Raw genomic sequence first — 24,736 nt, 5'->3', positions numbered from 1 at the left:
TGTCATTCTCAAAACTTTTGGCCACGACTGTACATCTGAATTCTGTGACATTTTCTGGTTATACTTGTTTTTGAAAAGCAATTTAAACTGCTGTATGAAAGTGATTTAGATGGATGGCAAAGATAACAGGCTTATGCGGTCCTTCGGTTACTGCCATATTCTAAATAGCTGTAGCGTGGGGGACAAAGCAAACAAGACATCAAGTACAATTTTTTTTAAACATTTTTTATTTTCTATGATCAAAACTGCAAAACAACTAGAAAAATATACAACAAATGCTTAACTTTTCACAACATTGAACGTTTGAAAAAAAAGGAACATAAAAAGTAAAGGAATATTCACATTTTTCCCCCCATTATCGATAAAAGCACATTCATTTCTTGTTCCTCTATTTTATAGCATCGTTTTTGTTTGTTGTCGTCGGTAATGCCAGGTTTTTGATTAAACGTCGCCGCTGTAGCCCGAGTCGTTGGACAGCTGCGAGTTTGAGCTGCGGTTGGATGAGGAGTTCCAGAAGTCCAGGTTCATGTGGGGGCCGAAAGGGTTGAAGCTGGAGTACTGCTTGGGGCGGCACATGCCCCCGGGCTCCCGGTTGAAGGGGGCGTGAGGTGGGGTGATGGGGCAGACGGGGCACACTGGGGACATGGGGACTGAGCGCTCGGGCTGGAAGTGGCTTTGGTATGGCCCTCTCTGGGGGGTCCAGATGGAACCGAACAGACTGGACATGGGGGACAGGCTCCTGGTGCCAGGGAAATATGGCTTCAGGGGAAACAAAGCGAGAGAGAGAGAGAAAACAAAATATGGTTTAGAAAAGATATGGCACCATTTATTTGACAAAGAAATGATCGTATTAAATGTTGCTGGACACTTCGTTGATGGCAAAAATCTAAAAGTAAAGTTTATGAGAAGCTATGTTTGAATTCCTATACACACAATGTTCCCTCTAGAACTGTTGCCCTTTTTAACCACTTCATGTGTCTGAAGGTACAAACTCTGCGATCACAGCGTGCCCAAAGAGAAAATCAAGTGCTCTAGAGGTCTACCGCTGACCAATCGGATGGCACAGACGACCGTAGCAGGCATAAGGCATACAGTAAAGTTGATACTGTGAGATTTCAAAATGAGATTTCAAAAATGACTAGAGAGACTGTCAATGAGTACAGCCAAAACGACTATGATCAACATTGTATTGACCCATGCTGAGGCCAGAACCACGGTGGGTAGTTTGTAAAAAGTGGAAGTTTTCCACTCAAGAGAAAAAGACAAAGCCTCAACTCCTTAGATTCCCATCAAACCGCAGAGATTGCAGTTCCTATTTTATAAGCTCTATTTGCTTTGTTATAAATCACACAGTTAGATTGTGATGTTAAATTTGGTAACCACAGACAGCACACCAAAAGGGAAAAACAGAGGTTACAGAGGCCAAGGGCGTTTCAGAAAACAGACAGTCAACAAAACGGTAGCTCCACAGATTCAGATTCATTTTCCACTTAAATAATTCCAAACAATCCTTTATACTTTATATTAAAATATCATATTAAATAATACGCTTAACTGAGAGAGATTTACTAAGTGTTTTCAACAAGGAGTTAAACATTGCGGACGGATCAAAAGGGCAAAATAAAGGTTTGAAGAAAAAAAACATGAATCTTAAGTGTAAATGAAGGCAGTTTCCTGTTTTAGCTTTTTCTTTGGTTCAGACACTTAGTAAAGCTGCACGAAGTCGTGGTTAGGACTAGGTCATTGACTGACGCAGACAGGGACAGGAATGATAGATATTAGGTTGAATGGAGCCAGTAGCGGGTCCCGGGGGTTTACCTTGCTGCCCACACAGCCGGCTGTATCCCAGGATGAGGGAGCCTCCTGGGAACACTCCTCGCTCCAGCTGGGCCGGTGGCTGTAGGCTACCGCCTGGCTCTCTGGCTGGCACGGGAAACTGTTGTGGAAGTTGGTGTTGCCTGTGGACCGATGGTACAGATACAATGGTAAGTGTTTTTCCCATGATATTTCACCAGGTTGTACCATTGAGCTCAAACGGCCTTTTCAAGGGAGACCTGTAGAAGACATTTTACACGCAATAACACAGTAGATTTGACGCCTACCTGCTGACATGTAGTTGCCCTGGCCACAGTATGCATACGGGCTGTTACATTGGCTGTTGGCACTGTTCCAAGGGAAGCTGTTCAAGAACACAAATATACATTAACGAAAACACAAAATCGTAAATGAGCTAACACACATCATTTCACAATAAAAAAAGTCTATGATTTGACAGGTAACCACATCACAGGGGTAAACACATTTGCATTTATTAAGGATCCCTGGAGTCCAGCAACATTAAAGGCAGTTACATATAATTACATGACATTACATTAAGTCTGTGCACTCAGGCCACTACTCCAGTACCACATATCAACAATACAAAAGCCATACGCGTGTGTAGAGTGTGTGTGTTATGTGTGTGCCTGTGTCTCTTCACAGTCCCCGCTGTTCCATAAGGTGTATTTTTCTTTAAAAAATGCATATATATATATATATATATATATATATATATATATATATATATATATATATATGATTACACTGCTTGCATCAGTTACCTGACGTGGAATAGAGTTCCATGTAGCCATGGCTCTATGTAGCACTGTGCGCCTCTCATAGTCTGTTCTTGACTTAGTGGATTTAAGAAGGCAGAGCAGAGCTTTATTATGGACAGACTTCTCCCCATCTTAGCTACTGTTGCATCAACACCTCCAAGCAGTTTAGTCACCTCAACTTGCTCAATTTCCACATTATTCAATAGAATATGTAGTTGAGGTTTAGGGCTTAGTGAATCATTTTTCCCAAATACAATGCTTTTAGTTTTAGAAATATTTAGGGAAAACGTATTTCTTGCAACCCATTCTGAAACTGACGGCAGCTTTTTGTTAAGCGTTTCAGTAATTTCACTCGCTGTAGTAGCTGACGGGTAAAGTGTTGAGTCATCCGCATACATGGAATCAGGAATTCTCTGTAGCTATCTGGATTTTGTTGGAGGCTTCCATTAAAGAACAACCTTTGTGTTCTGTTAGACAGGTAACTCTTTATCAACAATATATTTGGGGGTGTCAAGCTATAACACATACGCTCTTCCAGCAGCAGACTATGATCGATAATGTCAAAAGCAGCACAGAAGTCTAACAAAACTACTACAATCTTTTTATTATCAATTTCTCTCAGCCAATCAGTCATTTGTGTAAGTGCCGTGCATGTTGAATGTCCTTCCCTATAAAGTGTTGAAAGTCTGTTGTCAATATGTTTACTGTAAAATAGCATTGCAGCATAAATACAAAATAAATATGGTCGAACACAATTTGGTAACAGGCTGATTGGTCGGCTATTTGAGCCAGTTAAGGGGCTTTACAATTCTTGGGTAGCGGAATGACTTTTGCTTCCCTCTAGGCCTGAGATACACACTTTCTTATAGGCTTAGAATGAAAATATGGTAAATAGGAGTCACAATATTGTACGCTATTATCCTCAGCAATTTTCCATCCAAGTTGTCAGACCCAGGTGGATTTTTTCACCTCTTCCACACTCACTTTTCGGAATTCAAAATGACAATGCTTGTCTTTCATAATTTGTTCAGATATACTTGGACGTGTCGTGTCAGCGTTTGTTGCTGGCATGTCATGCTTAAGTCTGCTAATCATGCCGATGAAAACAAATCATTAAAGTAGCTGGCAAGGTGCTGCAAAGCGTATTACCATCCTTCATTTATCTTTGTTTCATAGGATAGTTTATTCTTTTCATTCAGCTTAGTCACATGATGTCTCAGTTTGCAGTACTGTACATTTGCCAATAGGTTGTGCAGCCAGACTTTATTTGCCATTCCATTTGCCGCATCCCTCTCAACCATAAAATGTTTCAATTCCTCATCAATCCACGGGGATTTATCCGTTTTTACAGTTATTTTCTTAATGGGTTCGTGCTTATTAGTAACTGGAAAAAGCAATTTCATTAATGTGTAAAGTGGAGCGTCTGGTTGCTCTTCATTACACACCACACACTAGCAAATATTCTTTACATCATCAACATAGGGATCACTACAAAACGTATTGTATGACCTCTTATACACTATATTAGGCCCAGCCTTTGGAACTTTGGTTTTCCTATATATGGCTAATATATTGTGATCACTACATCCGATGGATTTGGATACTGCTTTAAAGCAAATGTCTGCAGCATTAGTAAAGATGTGATCAACACATGTTGATGAATTCATTCCTATGCTGTTTGTAAATACCCTGGTAGGTTGACTGATAACATGAACCCAGAGTGGGGGGTGGTGCAGCGGTCTAAGGCACTGCATCTCAGTGCAAGAGGCGTCACTACAGTTCGAATCCAGGCTGTATCCCATACGGCCGTGATTGGGAGTCCCATAGGGCGACGCACAATTGGCCCAGCATCGTCCAGGTTTGTCCTGGGTGGGCCGTCATTGTAAAAAAGAATTTGTTCTTAAACTGACTTGCCTAGTTAAATAAAGGTTGCAGTCACTGGTTACAGTTTGAAGCTTTTTCTTGAGTGGGAAGCTTGATGAAAGCCAGTCAATATTAAGGTCACCCAGAAAAATATACCTCTATTGATATCACATACATTATCAAGCATTTCACACATATTATCCAGTTACTGACTGTTAGCAGTTTGTGGTCTATAGCAGCTTCCCACCCGAATGGGCTTTAGGTGACGCTGGTGAACCTGAAGCCATATTACTTCAACAGTATTTAACATGAGATCCTTCCTAAGCTTTACACGAATGTGGCTCTGAATATAGACAGCAACACCTCCACCACTGGCATTTCTGTCTTTTCTGTAGATGTTATAACTATGTATTGCTACCACCTTTCATCAAAGGTATTATCTAAGTGAGTTTTAGAATATGAATGTCATCTATTATTAGCAAGTTATTTCATGAACCTTGTTTCTTAGGATGCATATGTTAATGTGGGCTATTTTTAGCACTCTCCTGGCATTCTTGATTGTTTTAAATGCTTTACTGGGAAGCTTATGAGAAGTAGGTAGACATGAGAATGTTTTTTAAAATCTTTGAGGTAATAGTGCAGGGTGAGCTGCGCACAGTCGACTTCCTACTAGGGCACTGCACACCACCTCAGGTCTATAAACTCTGGTTCATAGGCAAATGCTTACTGTATACAATAGCTGTATGATCGACATGGCCTGACAATCAAAAATGGCTTCCTAAGCTACAACATGATTGTAGAAAAGACACCATTTGTAAATTCCCTCTCGGCTTAGTGACATACCCATTGAAGGGGGCTGAGGCTTGAGGTACGTAGGGCACGGCCTCTGAGGCGTTGTACCTGAACTCATTGGTGAGGGGCACAGAGGGAGCCGACCAAGTCTCCTCAGGAAAATACTGGCCCGCCACATCTGAGAGAGAAGAGGGAAACAATTAACATAGAGCATTTATAACAAGGTAAGCAGTAACACAGGCTTTATAGTAGGGTTGGAGAAAAAGCCTGCATACTTGGCTGTCCAGAAAGAGGGTTGGTCATCCCCGATTTATGACACCAAACATTTACAGCAATCGCACTCATTCGTGAAACACATTTATGGAATGACAAACAAAACAATACCCTTTGCATGCTAATTTTATAGCACTTCCCTTTTTGAGATCAACTTTCTATTTATAACAGACAAGACATTTTACACACAGATTCTGATGTCCAGGTATGTCAACATTTATTGACTGAGCACTTCACTCACCCACGGTGCTGTCCGTGCGGGCTTCTACAGAAGCGAAGCAGGGGGCAAAGCTGGGGGGCACTGGGGCGGGTTCTGTTGAGCTTTGGCAAGGCTCCTTCCTGTACAGGTTATTCATGCTGCACACCAGGGGACATATATAGCACTTTGAGATTATGTGTGTAATGAAAAGCACTTAAAAAATGTACATCAATAATGATCATTATTATTGGAACTTTGACTTCTCCATTAGGGTTGATAGGATCAAAGTGTCTTTGTCAGTAAGGACTTTTAGAATGATAGTACACTTCTTGAAACTCATGTGTGTATTTATCTGTCTGTGTGATTAAATCAGTTAATGTGTGTGTGTGTGTGTGTGTGTGTGTGTGTGTGTGTGTGTGTGTGTGTGTGTGTGTGTGTGTGTGTGTGTGTGTGTGTGTGTGTGTGTGTGTGTGTGTGTGTGTGTGTGTGTGTGTGTGTGTGTACCTCTGGGCCTTGTAGGTGGAGTTCATGGTCTGGTAGCAGTCCCTCTCGGCTGGGTAGACGCCGTACTGCATGGAGTCCCCTGTGGACACAGACACACAGCTACAAATCACAACTCTGACCCTGCTTTCTAATGAAAACATGTTAGTTCATTCATCCTTTTTCTACTATATCAGCGTCAGAGAGGGAGAGAGAGCGTGGGAGTAGTAATGTTAATCGAAATTGTTAAAGCGTTTAAATAACAATTCTAATAAATGCAACAGTAAAAATATTACAAACTTTTAGATTTTTATTTTAATCAATCAGATATTGACTGCATTTTTGCACATAAAACATTGTACTGGCACGGACAAATAACGAATGGAGTTCAGGCATTTTGGTGGGAATTCAGGTATTACATTTTTTTTTATTCCCAGGTATTTTTTAAATACTTTGTGATATAATTAACAATATTATGTGCCTCATTTGCCTGGGTGTATTTGCATTCATGAATACATTTATATAAAGGGCCTACCTGCACTGTCTAGACAGCCTCATGAATGATTCATTATTGTTGTCATGTTCTCTTGCATAATTCAACAAGTGTGTCAAGAGAAGGATAACCATGCGTTTTTTAAATCAAAACACTAGCTCTGGATTACACCTACTTATACCTGCTTTCCATTGTTTGCGAGATCAGACATAATATCACTATAATCGAAGCTTTATTTTTCAGAAGTTGTTTTGACTTCAGTGCCACTAGTTTGCAAACATTTGAACTAAATCATTACTTTTTTTTCTTTTTTCGATTGCACATAAATCTAAACCGATCAAAATAAGGTATCTTTCTTGTGATGTAACTGTCGAGAGACGGTGCGTTTAAATCCCAGACGTTGTGTTAGCGTTCTTATAGATGCACAGGAAAACCAATGTATTCCATTGAGCCCATTTCAGCCATTACCAGAGTGGGTTTGGCAGGTCATTAGAAACATTTCTGGGGTCCTTACATCAACGAGAAAAAAACCAATGGCACTAGCAAGTGTGAGAAAGAGTCATCAGAGTAAGAAATTTAAGTGACAAGTGGATTTTGCACCCCTCAAAACACAGGAAATAGATGGCTGAGAGAGAGTGCTGTAGACGGAGGAAGAGGGAGAGAGAAAAATGGGCAGAGAAAAAGAGAGATGGAGAACAGGTGAGGTGAAAGATGGATGCAACATTTCCATGTCTGATGAGGTGTACACTGACGTGGATTCAGAGATGCCGAATTTGAGAATCTCAGCCCTAACCAAGACAGACAAAGTCACTCAGAGCCAAAGGACAAGAAAACATCTGGCCTAACCTAACCCAGCACCACGGTGCTCTGTAGAGTCTCCAGTCCCACTTCCAACCCCACCCCCCCAACCCCACCCCCCCAGGCCTCGGAGCTCCAGAGCATAGGTCCGGACCTACTATTCTGGAGTGAAAGGAGGGCATTTTGATGAGAAGCACATGTGCGGGATGGAATGGAGACACGTGGCTCTGCTGATGAAAGACAGAGCAACAGATGAGACGGAGAGAGAGTTGGGAATAGTAAAGGTGCAATATGTAGGGACCAGGGGGAAAAAACACATTCCCTAAAGTTAATCTGCGACTCTAGGGCAGGGTTCTCCAACCCTTCCTGTAGGCTTCCTGCAGGTAGCCTAGCGGTTGGGCCAGTAACCGAAAGGTCGTTGGTTCAAATCCCCAAGCCAACTATGTGATAAACTATTGCTATTAACTAACCGTGGCGCTAGATTAGGGTTAAAGTGAAGACCTACAGGACGGTAGCTCTCCTGGAACAGGGTTGAAGAGCCCTGCTCTAGGGGCACGTTTCCTGATAAGAGCAGCGCAGTGGTTGTGACAGTGTTTCCCTGTCCAAGGTGCTGCAGTAGCGAGTGGGGAGAATGTGTATACACTGAGTGTACAAAACATTGGGAGCACCTTCCTAATATTGAGTTGCAACCCCCTTTTGTGCCCTAAGAACAACCTCAATTCGTCGGGGCAATGGACTCTGCAAGGTGTTGAAAGCATTCCACAGAGATACGAGGTCATGTTCACGCCAATGCTTCCCACAGTTGGATGTCCTTCGGGTGATGGACCATTCTTGATGCACACATGTGAAACAGCAGTGTTGCACAACACCCAGCAGTGTTGCAGTTCTTGACACACAAAACTGGTGCGCTTGGCATCTACCACCATACCCTGATCAAAGGCACTTCAATCTTTTGTCTTGCCCATTCCCTCTGAATGCACACATACACACATAATCCATAATTGTCTCAAGGCTTAAAAATCCATCTTTAACCTGTCTCCTCCCCTTCATCCACACTGATTGAAGTGGATTTAACAAGTGACATCAATAAGGGTTCATAGCTTTCACCTGGATTCACCTGGTCCCTCTATGACATGGAAAGAGCATCATGTACTGTATACTCGGTGTATAGATACAAGTGTGCTTGTGTGTGTGTGTGTTGTATATAGTGCAGTGTGTGTATGTGTGTGTGAGCGTGCATACTTTTCCTGGCTGAGGTAGCGCAGTGGTGTGTGCGCTGGTGCGGGGCGTCGGGGTCCTTGTCTCCCTCAACGCTGCTGGCAGAACTCCAGCTGCCCCAGCTGCCGCGGCTCGCCCGCACGCTGCCTGATGAGCTGCCCGAGTCTGAGCCCGATTCGCAAGCCACGCGCCGCTCCACACACTTCCGCCGTGGCCGCACCAGACACACACCTAGAACAGGAAGGAGGGCAAGAGATGTTGAGGACTGTGTAAAGCCTGTGGCCGACGCAGTGACACTCCAAGGCCAGTCAAATATACCATCCCTTCAATCCCCATGGCCAACCTTCCTAAGGTTCTCCCACTTGCATATCTTCCCTTCTGTTTCCAACTCTTTAAATGAAAATGTCAAATGTAAAGAAAGAAAGAGATGCTGAGGACTGTCCAATATTCCATATAAAATGTCAATCTACTAACGTTAGCTCATTCACTCTCGTCTTTAGCCATCGCATTTAATTGGGAATTCCCGATGTTTCTGATAATGTGGCAAAACTGGACATGTACTGAAACATCTACCGTGTCGATGTGTTGAAAAAGAAAAAAGGCACTTTGGCGCCTTCTTGTGGTCAGTCGGGTGTAAAGACACTTAGAGATGTCCATATCATCATCACAGACACAGCAGAATGCTTTTAACAGGATGGTGGTTTAGGTGAGGGGTAGGGTTTAACTTTGGTGAAGTTAACCAGACTGGCAGATATAGCCACAGGTTATCAAGTGGTTGAGGGGTGTAACCATAGATGTCCCAGCTTTTTGAGTGTATGTGTGTGTTTGAGTTTGTCAGGGTTTCCGTTATCCGGTAATAGCCTGCTCTTGGCCTATAAAATATGAAACTGCTCGCATGTGTGCTGACAGTTGCGTTATGGAACAAACATTTGTGCGTAGCCTCCTGAGTCGTGCGCATCGCTGCGCGTATAATGTGAAGAAATAATAGTTGATCACCATTTTAAGCTAAACGTTGTGATCTGTTGAGTCAAACTCATTGCTTTTTAACAGATTAATTTTTTTAAATATAGCCTAGGCCTACTGGTTGTATGAATTTGGGATCCATCGTCTCACAACTGTCCCAGAGTATGTTTGGAATAGGCCATTTCTTTCTCGATAAGCTGACCAATAGAATAGGTAAACGTTTATACCATGGGGGATAGTAATTGACATAGGCTAGTGGTTTTGCTGTTCGTTATTCTTCTTCTTGGCTGAGGAAAAGTACACGTGGACAGTTCTAACATCTTCAAAGTGCACATCAGAATTCGATATTCCGCACGTTGCATGTTCTGTTAATATGAATGACCACCATCTAAAATGTGATTTATGTCATTCTGCGAACCATGGGTGGACGCCCTAATCAGTTACTACGCACCCAATGCATGAGTCCGTAAGATCTCTTAAATGTCCGGTCAATTAAAAGGTTGCTGGTCAAATTTCCGCCGCCACATTTTCCTCACGGAAACCCTGGTGTGTGTGTATATGTACCCACCGTTTTGTTTGAGGGGGCTGCCGGGGTTGGGGCTGGGCTTTGGTGCGTCTGTTTTTCCTGTGGAGCAGCGGTTCCGAGTGCAGGTTCCGTTCATATTCTGTTGTTGTTCTCCCGTTCTCCACTCCGGTTCCCTCTCCTGCACTGACATCACAACCACGCTGTGTTCAGGTAGCCTGTGGGAACAGCAAAGACCAATGTCCCTTGTCAATGTCTTTAAATTTCCTGCAGTGATTCTACCATCAATAGGGTTACAAACCTTCAACACAGCTGAATGTTCTACTATAAACGTCTGCTGAGGGTAGCTAATTAAAGGTTGTTTCTTAAATTTAAATCAATCCCAAATCGAAATAATCTAATTCACCATTTCACTTTCTACCCAGTTAGAAAATATTAAGTGCTTTGAGTGCTGTCAATTTCATTCTCTATAGATTTTACAAAATGGAATTCTGCACCAAACCATTTGTCAAGATTAATTTGTAAGTGAGCACGCTGTCTATCGCCGTCTATCGATTTGAAGATGCCAGGTACCCAGAAATCCCCTCTGTGTTCTTCTTGCGACTCTTTTTTGCCTTGTTGTTCCCGGCTGGGACACCAGCCTCCGTCTTCTCTGCCTTCTTCCTCTGGCTTTTACCATCCTCTTTGGTCTGGAGGGAGAGAGAACGAGAGAAAGATTACACTCACATTTCCACGCTCTACTGAAGTACTTCGATTGCACACAAAAAAATCTCGACACAGCTGTAGGAGAAACCAGGCTACAAGCATCAATCAGAGCGAGCTATCAAATAAAACCAAGTAATAGCCAATTGATCACCCTGTGTATCACCTCCAGCTCAGAGTTGTCCCTTTTCTCTGTTGTGTCCCTCTTCTCTGCAAACTGCGAATGTGTACCGAGGTCGTACCCTTTCTCTGTCACGGGGCTGCACAGCAGGAGACCAGGTCGGGGGCCCGGGCCCACAGTGACATTGTCGGGGAAGCCGGCTTGTGTTTCCACGGGAAACATAACGGCCGCTGGCCCCTTGCTGTCCTCCCGCTGGGCGGCTCTCTGTGGGGGAACTTCCTTAAAGTGCCGTGTCGTTTTCTTAACGTCGATTTCACAGAGGAACGTGGGCTCGTTGTTGTTGCAGGCGTCCGTGCTCAGGTAAGGTTCCAGGGTTCCCAGGTCGGGAGTTAGGTCTAGTTCCCGCTCTTCCTCGGGCACCGTCGCCGCTGTGGCGGAGGAGCTGGTTTTGTACTTGCCGTAGTAAACGGACACCTTATGTTTCTTCTGTGGCTGGGAGGGGGTGGCGGAGGCACCCTTCTTGGAGGAGGAGGAAGAGGAGAAGGGCTGTGGTCGGGGGGTGGAGCTGTTGGCCACTGCCGGGGAGCCACGCCCCTTTCCTTTGTCGGAGTTGTGGCAGGTCTCCGCGTACGTCTTGCAGCTGCCCTTCATTTTACTGGACACGGACAACAACCAGTTAGAGACTGTGTATGTGTAAACCCATAACAGTGCATTATCACCAGCGAATCAAATGGGTGATAAGCTTCATTTAAAGAACAATATTAGTGCAAGGTTTATGTAGATAACATGCAACTACTTTTACAACATGGTTGATGGAAAACTTTTACTGGAGTGTTATATCAAGTACCACCAAAACATCTGACTTGAATCATGTTTTATATTGGTAATTAACCATGTAAAACTGTTGATGTAGGGTACACATATTTGATTGGAAACGGGTCTTACTTGACTCCGTTGGGGGTGATGTTGTTGACGGGGCCGTTGTCCCGGGACAGGGCAGAATTGTAGATGCTCCTTGTGGTGGGGCTGGAAAACTGAGACAGGATGTACTGGGCCTGGTGGAAAGCCATCAGACAAACACCTGCCAGGGAGAAGCTGAGAGGAGTGAGAGAGGATATGGCTGGTTATTCATTGGTGATACCAGTGCCAACAAATTGACAGAAAGAAGTAGACACCGGTAATCTGCTTGGGGAGTCAAAGTCCATTGTCTTTCAACCTGAAACCTCTAATGCAACAACAAAAAAATAATGACGATATGTACGACATTGGCTTTTCTTCACCCAGCATTGGCACTAAGTTAGTACTGGTCTATGCGTCTCGGGGTGGCACTGACCAGGTGAAGATGAGGGTGACCACCCAGAATGTCTCCTCCCAGCTGGGTCTGGGCACCACTTGAGCACAGAGGGGCAGCATGTGGTGGGGCAGCGTCACGTTGAGGGTGAAGGGGAACAATGAGCCGCGCGACGTCACCAGGGACAGGTCCCGGATCACCCAGGACGACGTGAAGTCTGGAGTGAACCTGGAGGAGGGAGAGAGGGGGGTGGAGAAAGAGAGGGAGGAAGGAGGGAGAAGTTGGAGCAAGAGAGGGGGAGGGAGAAGTTGGAGCAAGAGAAGAGGGAGGGGGAGCAGAGAAGGTAGAGCAAGAGAAGGGGAGGGAGAAGGTGGAGCAGGAGAAGGGAAGGGAGAAGGTGGAGCAAGAGAAGGGGAGGGAGAAGGTGGAGCAAGGGGGGAGAAGGGGAGGTAGAAGGTGGAGTAAGAGAAGGGGAGGGAGAAGGTGGAGTAAGAGGAGAGAGAGCAAGCGAGCGATGAAGGGGGAAAAGAGGAAGGTGAAAAGGAAGTGGGGGAGATTACGAGAAGGGGTGAGAGGGTAGACAACCAAAGAGGGAAGAAAGAGGGGGAAGTGGAGATAGAGAAAATATAAGTTGAGACAGTGGGGGGAAAAGGAGAGAAGGAGATGAGAGGTCAATGAGCGATACAAATGTCCAAAAACAATTTCTTGATACGTCTCGTATAACAACAAATGATCGACTGAACAACACAAACGTCTTGATACGTTTGGACTGAATACAAAAATGATACATCCATTTTTCTTTCATTACTTTATGTACCCTTCACTTGAAAGTAACCTGAAGCATGTACACTACTGCTGAGTTAATACAAAATATGTTCACATAAAGAAAGGTTCAACAACAATCTGCGTCCATTCTTCCGACACTTGACTTACGCAATGGTGATCTCGGACGAGGAGTTGTGGTCCAGGCTGAATGACCTGCACTGCAGCACCTCGAAGCCGAAGCCCTGGCACTTGTAGCCGTTGATGTTCATGGACGTGACCGTAAGGGGCAGCTCCCCGGCGTTCTCCACCTTGAAGCTCTTCCGGATGGCAAACAGAGGCTTGTTGGCACGCAGGCCTGGGAGGTAGATGGGAGGAAGCATTTTTTGTTTGATGCATAAAGAACTAGATGAAATAGAAAAATAGAATATAGAAAAATAGAATAGGAAATAGATGAATGTAGCCAGCCACACACTCTTAAGAACAGTAGAGCAAGACAAGGGCTGAGTCCCAAATGGCACCTTATTCCTTCTATAATGCACTACTTTTGACCAGGCTCCCTACTTTTGACCAAGTATGCCACTATAAAGGGAATAGGGTGACATTCGGTATGCCACCGAGGATTAACTAGCCTAGGTAGGAGAACACACAGATAAGACACGCTTTATTGTCCGTTTAATTACAATAAATCTGCTTTGTGCCATTAAAAGGAGTTTATTACAGGTTGTACAGCAGAACTACCACACTAAGACAATGATTAAGCAGCCTAGTTTCAAATTCAAGGGCCTTATAAATTGAGTTTGAATTCCAAATGTGATATCCTATCAATTAACCTGAAAGGCATTGCATTCAATTTTCCAATACCACAAAGCATTGTCATTTGCCTTGACTAATGAATTGTATTAGTAATGCATTCAAATATTGATAAACATCTAATAAGATCTAGCTACATACAGTGCATACACTTAGGGTTGGGCGGTATACCGTGTTTTACGATATAACGGTATTCCACACCTAGCCCCTCTCCCTTTCCCTCATGGAGCGCATTTGCTGTTCCTCGACCACGAGACACTTGCGTTTAGTCTGCATGCAGCACCGCAACAGCAACAACGTTGATGACAACGATGCTGTTTTCACTTTGCTTCTTAATATAAATCCACTAGCATTCTATAATTACACTTAGTTTGTGTTTCTTACATCTGCAAACAGCTAGTTTGTCTTTTCTTAGCAAGTTGGGTCTTAATCTTGTTAGCCACTAATGCTAATCGATAGTTAGCTGGCTAGCATACCAACATAGCAGTGATGGTGTTGACCTAAATCAGCAGGTTGTTTGTGCAACAGTCTCTTCTAAATCAAAGAGGAATACGCAAAGCATGAATATGTTAGATACATGAAGTAGCTAAGAGAAAATATTAAATGTAGCCAAATATTATAGGGTCTCCTAGGAAACACTTATTAACACTTTGGTTCCTACCCTGTCACAATAACTCCTCCCTGGCATTTTAACTTGTTGTCATGTCAAACAACACTGTATTCAAAGTGCCCACTATTATATTCTAACTATAGAATTAAAATAATCAATTAGTTCACCCAAGTGTTGTACTCTAAATCACAAGTCAAATCACAATTGCAACATTTGGTTAAAAAAATAAGGCCTAGAATGTTTGCCCATATCGTGCAGCCCTACGTGGCAGTGTGGAAATGATCTCAAATAAGTGCAGGAAACACAGAAATGTATGAAAATGTTTGGTTGAATTGAACAGCATAAAACAAATCAAAATGGAGAAAGACCCATTGGAATCACTTAGAATGTTTGTGTTGCCAGCCTAGGGTCACATATTACTCATACAGCAAATGTAGAACTTTTAGTATTCAAAAATATAAAATACCATCCTTTTTTTATATTGTGATATGATATTTTGGCCATATCACCCAGCCCTACATATACCGCACTTAAATTAAATATAATCAAACCCTATCATTGATGATTTTTGTGGAGTAACACACTGGTTGTTGTTATTGCCACTAGGTGCACAAACTAGATTTTCTCTCAATGAGAGAAAGGTGGATAAATTACAAATATAAAATGAACCGAGTGGTTGGCTCACCGTCTCGGCATTCCATGAGGGTGGACTGAGGGACATTGAAGCGTAATGAGGCCCCGGGGCCCGGCAACTTGCCCCCCACTCTCAGCAGCTCCTTGGACCCATGGCCCCGCACCGTCACCATGTCAAACACTGTCAAGTTGTTCCTGAGACAAAGAGACACCAAGGAAGAGAGAAAGAAAAAAAAGGAGAAAGAGAGTCAGACGGGCTCAAGTCTCAGCTCCCCGACTTCCTGTTCCTCACGCTCCAACAGCAGAGTGACAGACAAGACTTGAACAGAATGGAAACTCAACACTAGACAGTCACCAATGCTGTGATTCACCAAAACCAGACACACAGCACATGGCACCATACTCAAATCTGTCAAATGTCATTAAAATACCTGGTGCCATCTAGTTTGGCTACATTATTGACCAAAACAACCACAAATGTGGAAAAACATCACGTACAAATCTATGTTCGCATAGTACTGCAAATAACTACTGTAATTACAACTACTGGTACCAGTGCGCAACAATTGGAGGGAATTATTCACAGTACTGTTTATGTGGCCATTTTGTCTTTGTTAGTTCATATGAAATATGAATATCAGAAGACTATTTCTAAACGTGTCATAATGTAGAGGTGACAATTATAGTGTACCTGATGAGTAGGATGGTGGTGGTGGGTTTGTGTTCGGAGGGGGTGAACACCACGGCCACCTCCCTGCTCTCCCACGGCTGGAGGAGGAAACGCAGGACTCCCTCACCCCCCTGCAGACAACACAGAGGGCGAGGGTTAGTGGAAATGGTTCATATATCACTGCATAGCACACTTTATATAGCAAGTATTTTTCAACTGCAGTCTCCTGGACAGCTGAAAAACTTCTGGGTTTGTCTGTATCAGGCATATCAAGAGTAGGAGTGCTGATTTAGGATCAGGTCTTGCCTGTCCATGAAACCTTATTCATTTTGATCTAAAAGGGCTGAGACGCTTGGTTTTCATTCTCCACTAATCATGGACCGATTCAGACCTGGGACACCAGGTGAGAGGCTAATGATTGACGACCGCATTGGTTTCCCATAACTAGAGCAGGGTATCTCAATCCATTCCTGGGGGGGGGGGGACCCCCAGGGGGTTCACATATTTGTGCTAGCCCAGGACTAACCTGGATTCCCTAGGAGTGGATTGAACAAATCTGAGCTGGAGTGTCAAAAGAAAGGAATTACTAAAACACATAGGACCAAAGAATAATGCAAAAAAAAAAAAAAAAGTCAGGAAATGTCCGCTCAATGTTTGCCGCAAGGCTGGTGACTTAGCTAGCGATCCACCATAGGTCAATAAAATACCACACTTGGGAGCAGCAAACATTTCCTGTCATTTCATTGTAATGGGGTGGGGTGAAGTTTCCCCTAGGTACAAATCTAGGATCAGCTTCCCCTCCGCCAGTCCTAACCTTAACCATTAATGGGGGAAATGTGAAACTGACCCAAGATCCGCATCTAGGGGCAACATCGCCCTACACTAAGGCTTGGAATTGCCAGGGACCTCACGATACGATATTATCAGGATACACAATACTGTACAGTGCGTTCGGAAAGTATTCAGACCCCTCCCCCTTCTCCACATTTTGTTACGTCACAGCCTTATTCTAAAATGGATCAAAAATATTTTTTTCTCATCAATCTACACACAATACCCCATAACGCAAAAACAGGTTTTAGAAATGTTTACAAATATCCTTTTTTTTAACATTTACATACATTTCCATTGATAATCCCTTGAGATGTTTCTACAACTTGATTGGAGGTCACCTGTGGTAAATTCAATTGATTGGACATGATTTGGAAAGGCAAACACCTGTCTAAGGTCCCACAGTTGACAGTGCATGTCAGAGCAAAAATCAAGCAGAGGTTGAAGGGAATTGTCCGTAGAGCTCCGAGACAGGATTGCGTTGAGGCACAGGTCTGGGGAAGGGTATCAAATCATTTCTGCAGCATTGAAAGTCCCCAATAACACAGTGGCCTCCATCATTCTTAAATGGAGGTATGGAACCACCAAGACCCTTCCTAGAGCTGGCCGCCCGGCCAAACTGAGCAATTGGGGGAGAAGGGCCCGATGGTCACTCTGAAAGAGCTCCAGTGGCGATGGGAGAACCTTCCAGAAGGACAACCATCTCTGCAGCAATCCACCAAATCAGGCCTTTATGGTAGAGTGGCCAGACGGAAGCCACTCTTCAGGAAAAGGCACATTATAGCTCACTTGGGAGTTTCTCTGGTCTGATGAAACTGAATGCCAAGAATCACATCTGGGGGAAACCTGGCACCATGCCTACAAAGGTTCTTCCTGTAAAAGTTGCGCCGTACTGCAGCACACCTTGGAATTCTAGGGTACGTTATTTTAAGTATCAGCAATTGTTGCCATTAATGCTAGTTTGGCTGTACTAGATAATTTAAGTAATAGCATAGTATATGAGACTGATTTTAAGAAATTTGCTTAATTAATTTGCTTAATATTATGGTGTTTCTATTCCAAGAAAAACTAAATCCTCAGTGTTTCCGGAAAAATGGTGCTGTACAACGTGACCAGTTAGGAGTAGGCTACAGTAATAAGAGCAAAATAATCCTAATATTCGCACACCCTAATTGTAGTATAACCAATACCCAAATGGAGAATCAGTGAAAATAAAAATCTCATTGAATTATCAAGATCAGCCCCCATGCTTGTCTCAGAGCAGTGCGAAACGGTGCTGAAATAGTTGACCACATGCGGGTAGGTTATTGCTTCAAATCCTATTGCTTCTTTCTTCAATATGCTTTAAATGCCACAAATAATGGAACACACAATTCTTAAAACTCTGAGAAGGGTAATAGGAGGTGATCTGCATATTTTCTTATTATAAGTTTAAATGAAAAAAATATATATTAAACGGACATTCTTATTGCTATATTCCACATTACTGTTCGTGTTTCGATTCTCTCTCTCTCACACACACACATACACGTTGTCTTGACCTCTGAATGCTTGACTATAAAAAGCCAACTGGCATTTACCCCTAAGGTGCTGACCGGTTGCACCCAGAGGCCCCGGTGCAAGAGGGCAAGAGGGCTGAGCAAGAGGACAAGTACATTGGAGTGTGTAGTTTGAAAAACAGACGCCTCACAAGTCCTCATCTGGCAGTTTCATTAAATAGTACCCGCATAACACCAGTCTCAACGTCAACAGTGAAGAGGCGACTCCGGGATGCTGGCCTTCTAGGCAGAGTTCCTCTGTCCAGTGTCTGTTCTTTTGCCCATCCAAATCTTTTATTTTTATTGGCCAGTCTGAGATACAGCTTTTCCTTGGCAACTCTGCCGAGAAAGCCAGCATCCCGGAGTCACCTCTTCACTGTTGACGTTGAGACTGGTGTTTTGCGGGTAATATTTAATGCCCCCTGGTGGTCAAACTAGGACTAACTAGCATTAATGGCTGAAACTTAAAGTGCCATAGAATTATGCAGCAGCCTGCCAGGTGTGCTGCAGTATGATGCAACTTTTAAAGGAAGAACCACAGTACCTAGAAATGTATATATAAAATCAGCAAAAATAATATTTCTATACTCAACTGTATTGATTCCCCCCTCCCCCGCCCCCATCCCTACCCTACACCTAATACATTAGAGCAGCCCAAGTCCCATAGTCAGACAGTAGAACAGACCACAAACTACATTTCCCAGAATGCACAACATCCTTACCTTGTGCTCTGCAGGCAGCAGAGTGAACTCCGTAGTGCTGATATTGACAGAGAGGGGGCTGATGTTGAACCTGGAGAAACAGGTGAGAGAGTAAGTGGCCAAACAGTGAGACGCCTCATCAATAACACCTACAAGGGACGCTCAGAACTAACTGGTACGAAACTGCAATGTTAAAGGGGCAGTTCTATCTAAAATCAACTAATGTTTGTGTGAACTGTCCCTTTAAGGAGTGGGAAACTAAAGCGAAGGAATTTGTTATAATAGTCTGAAGTGACTTTCCATTCCATTCATCTGCGCTGATCTCAAAACGCGTAGGATGGGTGAAAGCAATATTGTCCAGTTGTTTCACTTCAGTGCAGATGAAGGAAAGGAGACGAGGACAGGAAGCCACAATAAACTATTGAAACCTACCCAAGGGAATGCATCTCGTGTGCAACTAATGGTGAGGGAAGGTGTTCTTGGGTTCGTACCATTTGGTGAGGAGGTCAAGGGCTTCCAGGGGGGCCGGGTACAGGGAGAGGGCTCTGATTTCCACATAGACCACAGAGGAGGAGGGGCTTTTCAGAGTCAGCAGCTTAACCTGGGGGAAACGTTCAAAATATGTATTGTGCATTGACATTTGGTTTCCATGGCTCACAGCTGACATATAACATAACAAGACATTGCATTACACAGACAGCGTAATGGAAAAGCATGCTGATGTTAAAAATGCAGATTGTAGAGCTATATTTTTTTGTATTTTATTACAAATATCAGAAGTCTTCAAACTGCTGCAGGTGAATTGTTGACTTTCTGTACCACAGAGCTATTCAACTATTATTGTGTAATAAAAACATGTTTGGGTTACCTTGCTTTCATTGACAGGGACTGCACCAAAGTCTAGAGGGGACGAGGTCTCCGCTGGTAGTCTGGGCCACCTTCAGCGAACAGAACAAAATAGGAACTGTAAGTGTGTTGTGTGTGGCCCAACGTCATTATAAGTGATGTGTGTTAGGAGTGTTTAGATAATACTGAGTGAAGTGAAGAATGGTGTATGTGTGTGGCCCACCCACCCTAATACGTGTGTGTATGTGTGTGGCCCACCCACCCTAATACGTGTGTGTATGTGTGTGGCCCACCCACCCTAATACGTGTGTGTATGTGTGTGGCCCACCCACCCTAATACGTGTGTGTATGTGTGTGGCCCACCCACCCTAATACGTGTGTGTATGTGTGTGGCCCACCCACCCTAATACGTGTGTGTATGTGTGTGGCCCACCCACCCTAATACGTGTGTGTATGTGTGTGGCCCACCCACCCTAATACGTGTGTGTATGTGTGTGGCCCACCCACCCTAATACGTGTGTGTATGTGTGTGGCCCACCCACCCTAATACGTGTGTGTATGTGTGTGGCCCACCCACCCTAATACGTGTGTGTATGTGTGTGGCCCACCCACCCTAATACGTGTGTGTATGTGTATGGCCCACCCACCCTAATACGTGTGTGTATGTGTGTGGCCCACCCACCCTAATACGTGTGTGTATGTGTGTGGCCCACCCACCCTAATACGTGTGTGTATGTGTAGGAGTGACTAGACAGAGTAAAGGAGTGAAGTGATCAACCGTGTGTCTCACCTGCAGGGCAGCTGGTCTTTGCGGATTTGCCAGCGAGCGCAGAGCTCCGAGGCCAGTCTGCTGTCCAGCATCCAGGAGGAGGAGTCTGGGAGGAGAGAGCGCTGCCACTGGACACGACCTGGAAACACCCATACAACACAGCCTGAGTGGACCACACACCCGCACACATATCAGTCAAACACAGCAGAGACCAATGACTCATGCATGCACGCCACAAGCGAGTGCGCACGTCTCACCTGATTCTGACAGTCTGAGAGGACATGGTCGGGCATACTCCCCCTCCGCTTCAAACACAACATTACCCTGCTGGAGAGGGCACACACAAACACACTCCCAGTTATTTTTGGCTGGAAGAATGTCATATCAATATAATGTCGTTTGACTGTGTCAGCTTGAAGAGAGTTTCCCTCTACAGAGTGGAGTGGTTGTGCAGGAAGAGTATTCTAATAAAAGTGTATCTATCTATCAAGACACACACACACACACACACACACACACACACACAGAGCTTTTGGAAAGACCCCTTGACTTTTTCAACATTTTGTTACGGAGCCTTATTCTAACATTTATTTAATTGTTTTTTTCCCCCCTCAAACTACACATAATACTGCATAATAACAAAGAAAAACAGCTTTTTAGACATTTTTGCAAATGTATAATTGTTATAATGATGAAATATCACATTTACATAATTATTCAGACCCTTTTCTCAGTACTTTGTTGAAGCACCTTTGGCAGCGATTACAGCCTTGAATTTTCTTGGGTATGACACTACAAGCAGAAGCATCCCTGCACAACTATTTTCAGGTCAAAGATGTTAGATCGGGTTCAAGACCGGGCTCTGGCTGGGCCACTCAAGGACATTTAGAGACTTGTCCCGAAGAGTATCCTGCGTCGTCTTGGCTGTGTGCTTAGGGTCGTTGTCCTGTTGGAAGGTGAACTTTCACCCCAGTCTGAGGTCCTGAGTATTCTGGAGCAGGTTTTCATCAAGGAACTCTGTACTTTGTTCCATTCATCTTCCCCTCAATCCTGACTAGTCTCCCAGTCCCTGCCGCTGAAAAACATACCCACAGCATGATGCTGCCACCACCATTTCTGGCAACGAATATGTAGAGAGGGCCAGCCGACTAGAGCATACAGGTCGCAGTGGTGGGTGGTATAAGGTGCTTTAGTAACAAAGCGGATGGCACTGTGATAAACTGCATCCAGTTTGCTGAGTAGAGTATTGGAAGCTATTTTGTAGATGACATCGCCAAAGTCGAGGATCGGTAGGATAGTCAGTTTTACTAGGGTAAGTTTGGCGGCGTGAGTGAAGGAGGCTTTGTTGCGGAATAGAAAGCCGACTCTAGATTAGATTTTAGATTGGAGATGTTTGATATGAGTCTGGAAGGAGAGTTTACAGTCTAGCCGGGCGTGCGGGTGCAGGCAGCGAACGGTTGAAAAGCATGCATTTGGTTTTACTAGCGTTTAAGAGCACGGAAGGAGTGTTGTATGGAATTGAAGCTTGTCTGTCATTGCCAACAAAGGGTATATAACAAAGTATTGAGATAAACTTTTGTTATTGACCAAATACTTATTTTCCACCATCATTTGCAAATAAATTCATTATAAATCCTACAATGTGATTTTCTGGATTTTTTTCCCTCATTTTGTCTGTCATAGTTGAAGTGTACCTATGATGAAAATTACAGGCCTCTCATCTTTTTAAGTGGGAGAACTTGCACAATTGGTGGCTGACTAAATACTTTTTTGCCCCACTGTATGTATACACATATATATAAACACACACTGTACTGTACTATATCAGAAAAAAAGTGTGAGTGAGCAGATGTTAAACATTAGTATAGAGATCAGAACAATGTACAGTAATAGTGTAAAGTGTGGTTATGAGTGCTGATCTAGGATCTGTCCATATAATCTTGTTCATTATGACCTAAAGGGCCAAACTGATCCTAGATCTTACTCTTTGTGGGCACGGCCCTGATCCTGGAGTCCCAAAGAGGTGCACATCTTTGTTTTTGGCCTAGCACTACCTGATTACACGAATGAACTCATCATCAATCGTTTGATTAATGGAATCAGGCATGCAGTGCTAGGGCAAAAACGTGCACTCCTTTCTTAAGAAATGCTGGTCTATCGAGTATGGAGGAGTGTGTATGCACAGTCATTTGGAGTGTTACCTTGGCCAGTGTGGAGTGTACATAATGTGTATGCAGACTGGCGTCATTGGTAGTATTACCTTGGCCAGGGTGGCGTGTACATAATGTGTATGCAGACTGGCATCATTGGTAGTGTTACCTTGGCCAGTGTGGAGTGTACATAATGTGTATTCAGACTGGCATCATTGGTAGTATTACCTTGGCCAGTGTGGAGTGTACATAATGTGTATTCAGACTGGCATCATTGGTAGTGTTACCTTGGCCAGTGTGGAGTGTACATAATGTGTATTCAGACTGGCATCATTGGTAGTATTACCTTGGCCAGTGTGGAGTGTACATAATGTGTATTCAGACTGGCATCATTGGTAGTGTTACCTTGGCCAGTGTGGAGTGTACATAATGTGTATTCAGACTGGCATCATTGGTAGTATTACCTTGGCCAGGGTGGAGTGAAAGTGGAGGGGTAGTTTCAGGGCCAGACACAAACCAGTGGTCAGAGAGAGGGTGGAGAGTAGGTTTAGGGGCAGGCTCCTGTTGAGGAGCTGCAGGGAGAGGATCCGCCAGCAGCCACCCTGGGGCACTGACACTGCCCCGCTGAAGTTGACCACCTTGACACACGGGGGACAGACTGTCAGCACGGACATACCGATAGCAGGATATTCAACTGTAACTACGCAGATCTCATTCTCTCATATTTTAACTAGAGACTGATTTCAACCTGGGAAACCAAGGCCTGTGAAATGTTGAGAGGCCGAGTTGTGCATCTGTACCAATCTGTATTTTTTTTTAAACAAGGCAAACTACTTTTGCACATAGTTTTCGGGCTGAACTTTGACATTTCTGTCGAGTTGACCTTCTGGTCGACTTCATTGCAATCTCAACGGAATTCACGGAACCACATTTGTATGATGTAGCTATCTTCTGAGATGCTCAGTGCAACTACAGAAAAAGAACACCCCCCCCCTACCCTGAGTAAGCCCTGGGACTCCGGGGAGAGGATGGCATCCTGGACGGTGAGGGGGAAGTGGAGGGTGTTGGTCAGCCACAGGTCCACGTGGTCTGCACCTTTCTGCCTCACCTGGAAGAGATTAGACAGCTCCAACCCCCTAGAGAGAGGAGGGACAACCATTTACATGTGGCCTATAAGAGTGAGAGGCACTCTGTCTCTTAAATTGTGTTGATACACATTCACTACATTTTCTAGTGATTTTTTGTTATCTGGACTTGATACTTTGTATTTACAAGCTGAAAACAGAACATAGAAGGCGTCTAACACACCTTGAGGGCAGAAAATACAATAGAAATCTCCATTTGAGCAGAGTATCTGTATGGTCTTACCTGTGTGTGCTGTGGAAGCCAGGGAAAGTGTTCACTGTGTGATTCCCCAGGACCAGTAGGCTAATATGACTGGAGCATCTTCTACCCTGACCTGGCAGAGACCCTGCTGAACACAGTCATAACATAGATAGCAGTTACGTTCCGGGACAGTTGTATTTTTCATAGTGATAGCAGCTAACAACATATCTAGAGTGGCATAAATATAACATGTGCCTTCAGAAAGTATTCATACCTCTTGACTTATTACAGAGTGTTACAGCCAAAATGTATTAAATATGTTTTTTTTTGTTTTTAGAGATCTTTGCAAATGTACTGAAAATGAAATACAGAAATCTCTTTTACATAAGTATTCATACCCACGAGTCAATACTTCGTATACGCACAAACAAAATGTAAAATGGAGCCGGAGAAGAAGGCTGACATTCTACGTGTTCCCAACCGATCGTGTTTTTTGTTTGTTTATTTGCAACTTTTTATTTGTATTTTTTTAAAACTTATTTTGTACTTATTTTGCTGCTATTTTTATGACCGAAAATAACTTGTGGACATTAGGACTGAGATTACTCACCACGGACTGGCAGAATCCTTTTCTTCCCTTTAACGAGTCTGACAAGCCCAACGCAAATGATATACTGCTTTCTCGGGAACAGGCCCAGATCGTCGTGATTTGCGTGAAGAGGAGGCAGAGAAAAAGGGCCAGAGGGCGGGCTGCCTTCTGAGAATTTGTTGGCG

General features: G+C 43.8%; 1 protein-coding gene across 1 annotated transcript in view; it reads right to left on the bottom strand.

Annotated features, from left to right (window-relative positions):
- Positions 1-204: 204 nt before the first annotated feature.
- The window catches only part of LOC124001257 (transmembrane protein 131-like), a 36,310-nt gene continuing 11,778 nt past the window's right edge, over positions 205-24,736 (bottom strand). The window contains exons 4-26 of the mRNA XM_046307911.1: positions 24,005-24,110; positions 23,634-23,772; positions 23,101-23,274; positions 20,744-20,813; positions 20,508-20,625; positions 19,740-19,809; positions 19,363-19,472; positions 18,893-18,962; positions 15,823-15,932; positions 15,184-15,326; positions 13,247-13,433; positions 12,356-12,541; positions 11,968-12,117; positions 11,068-11,677; positions 10,773-10,888; positions 10,245-10,417; positions 8,738-8,944; positions 6,229-6,307; positions 5,767-5,882; positions 5,304-5,430; positions 2,103-2,179; positions 1,819-1,958; positions 205-759 (exon numbers count right to left, since the gene is read on the bottom strand). Of these exons, the coding sequence (XP_046163867.1) occupies positions 442-759; positions 1,819-1,958; positions 2,103-2,179; positions 5,304-5,430; positions 5,767-5,882; positions 6,229-6,307; positions 8,738-8,944; positions 10,245-10,417; positions 10,773-10,888; positions 11,068-11,677; positions 11,968-12,117; positions 12,356-12,541; positions 13,247-13,433; positions 15,184-15,326; positions 15,823-15,932; positions 18,893-18,962; positions 19,363-19,472; positions 19,740-19,809; positions 20,508-20,625; positions 20,744-20,813; positions 23,101-23,274; positions 23,634-23,772; positions 24,005-24,110 (3,596 nt within the window). The 3' untranslated portion in view covers positions 205-441. The remainder of the gene's footprint in view (positions 760-1,818; positions 1,959-2,102; positions 2,180-5,303; positions 5,431-5,766; positions 5,883-6,228; positions 6,308-8,737; positions 8,945-10,244; positions 10,418-10,772; positions 10,889-11,067; positions 11,678-11,967; positions 12,118-12,355; positions 12,542-13,246; positions 13,434-15,183; positions 15,327-15,822; positions 15,933-18,892; positions 18,963-19,362; positions 19,473-19,739; positions 19,810-20,507; positions 20,626-20,743; positions 20,814-23,100; positions 23,275-23,633; positions 23,773-24,004; positions 24,111-24,736) is intronic.

This window comes from Oncorhynchus gorbuscha, linkage group LG17 (assembly GCF_021184085.1).
Source record: "Oncorhynchus gorbuscha isolate QuinsamMale2020 ecotype Even-year linkage group LG17, OgorEven_v1.0, whole genome shotgun sequence".
In the NCBI taxonomy this organism is placed as follows: Eukaryota; Metazoa; Chordata; class Actinopteri; order Salmoniformes; family Salmonidae; genus Oncorhynchus; species Oncorhynchus gorbuscha.
The sequence above is the reverse complement of the archived record's forward strand: the minus strand, read 5'-3'. Positions and strand labels throughout refer to the sequence as shown.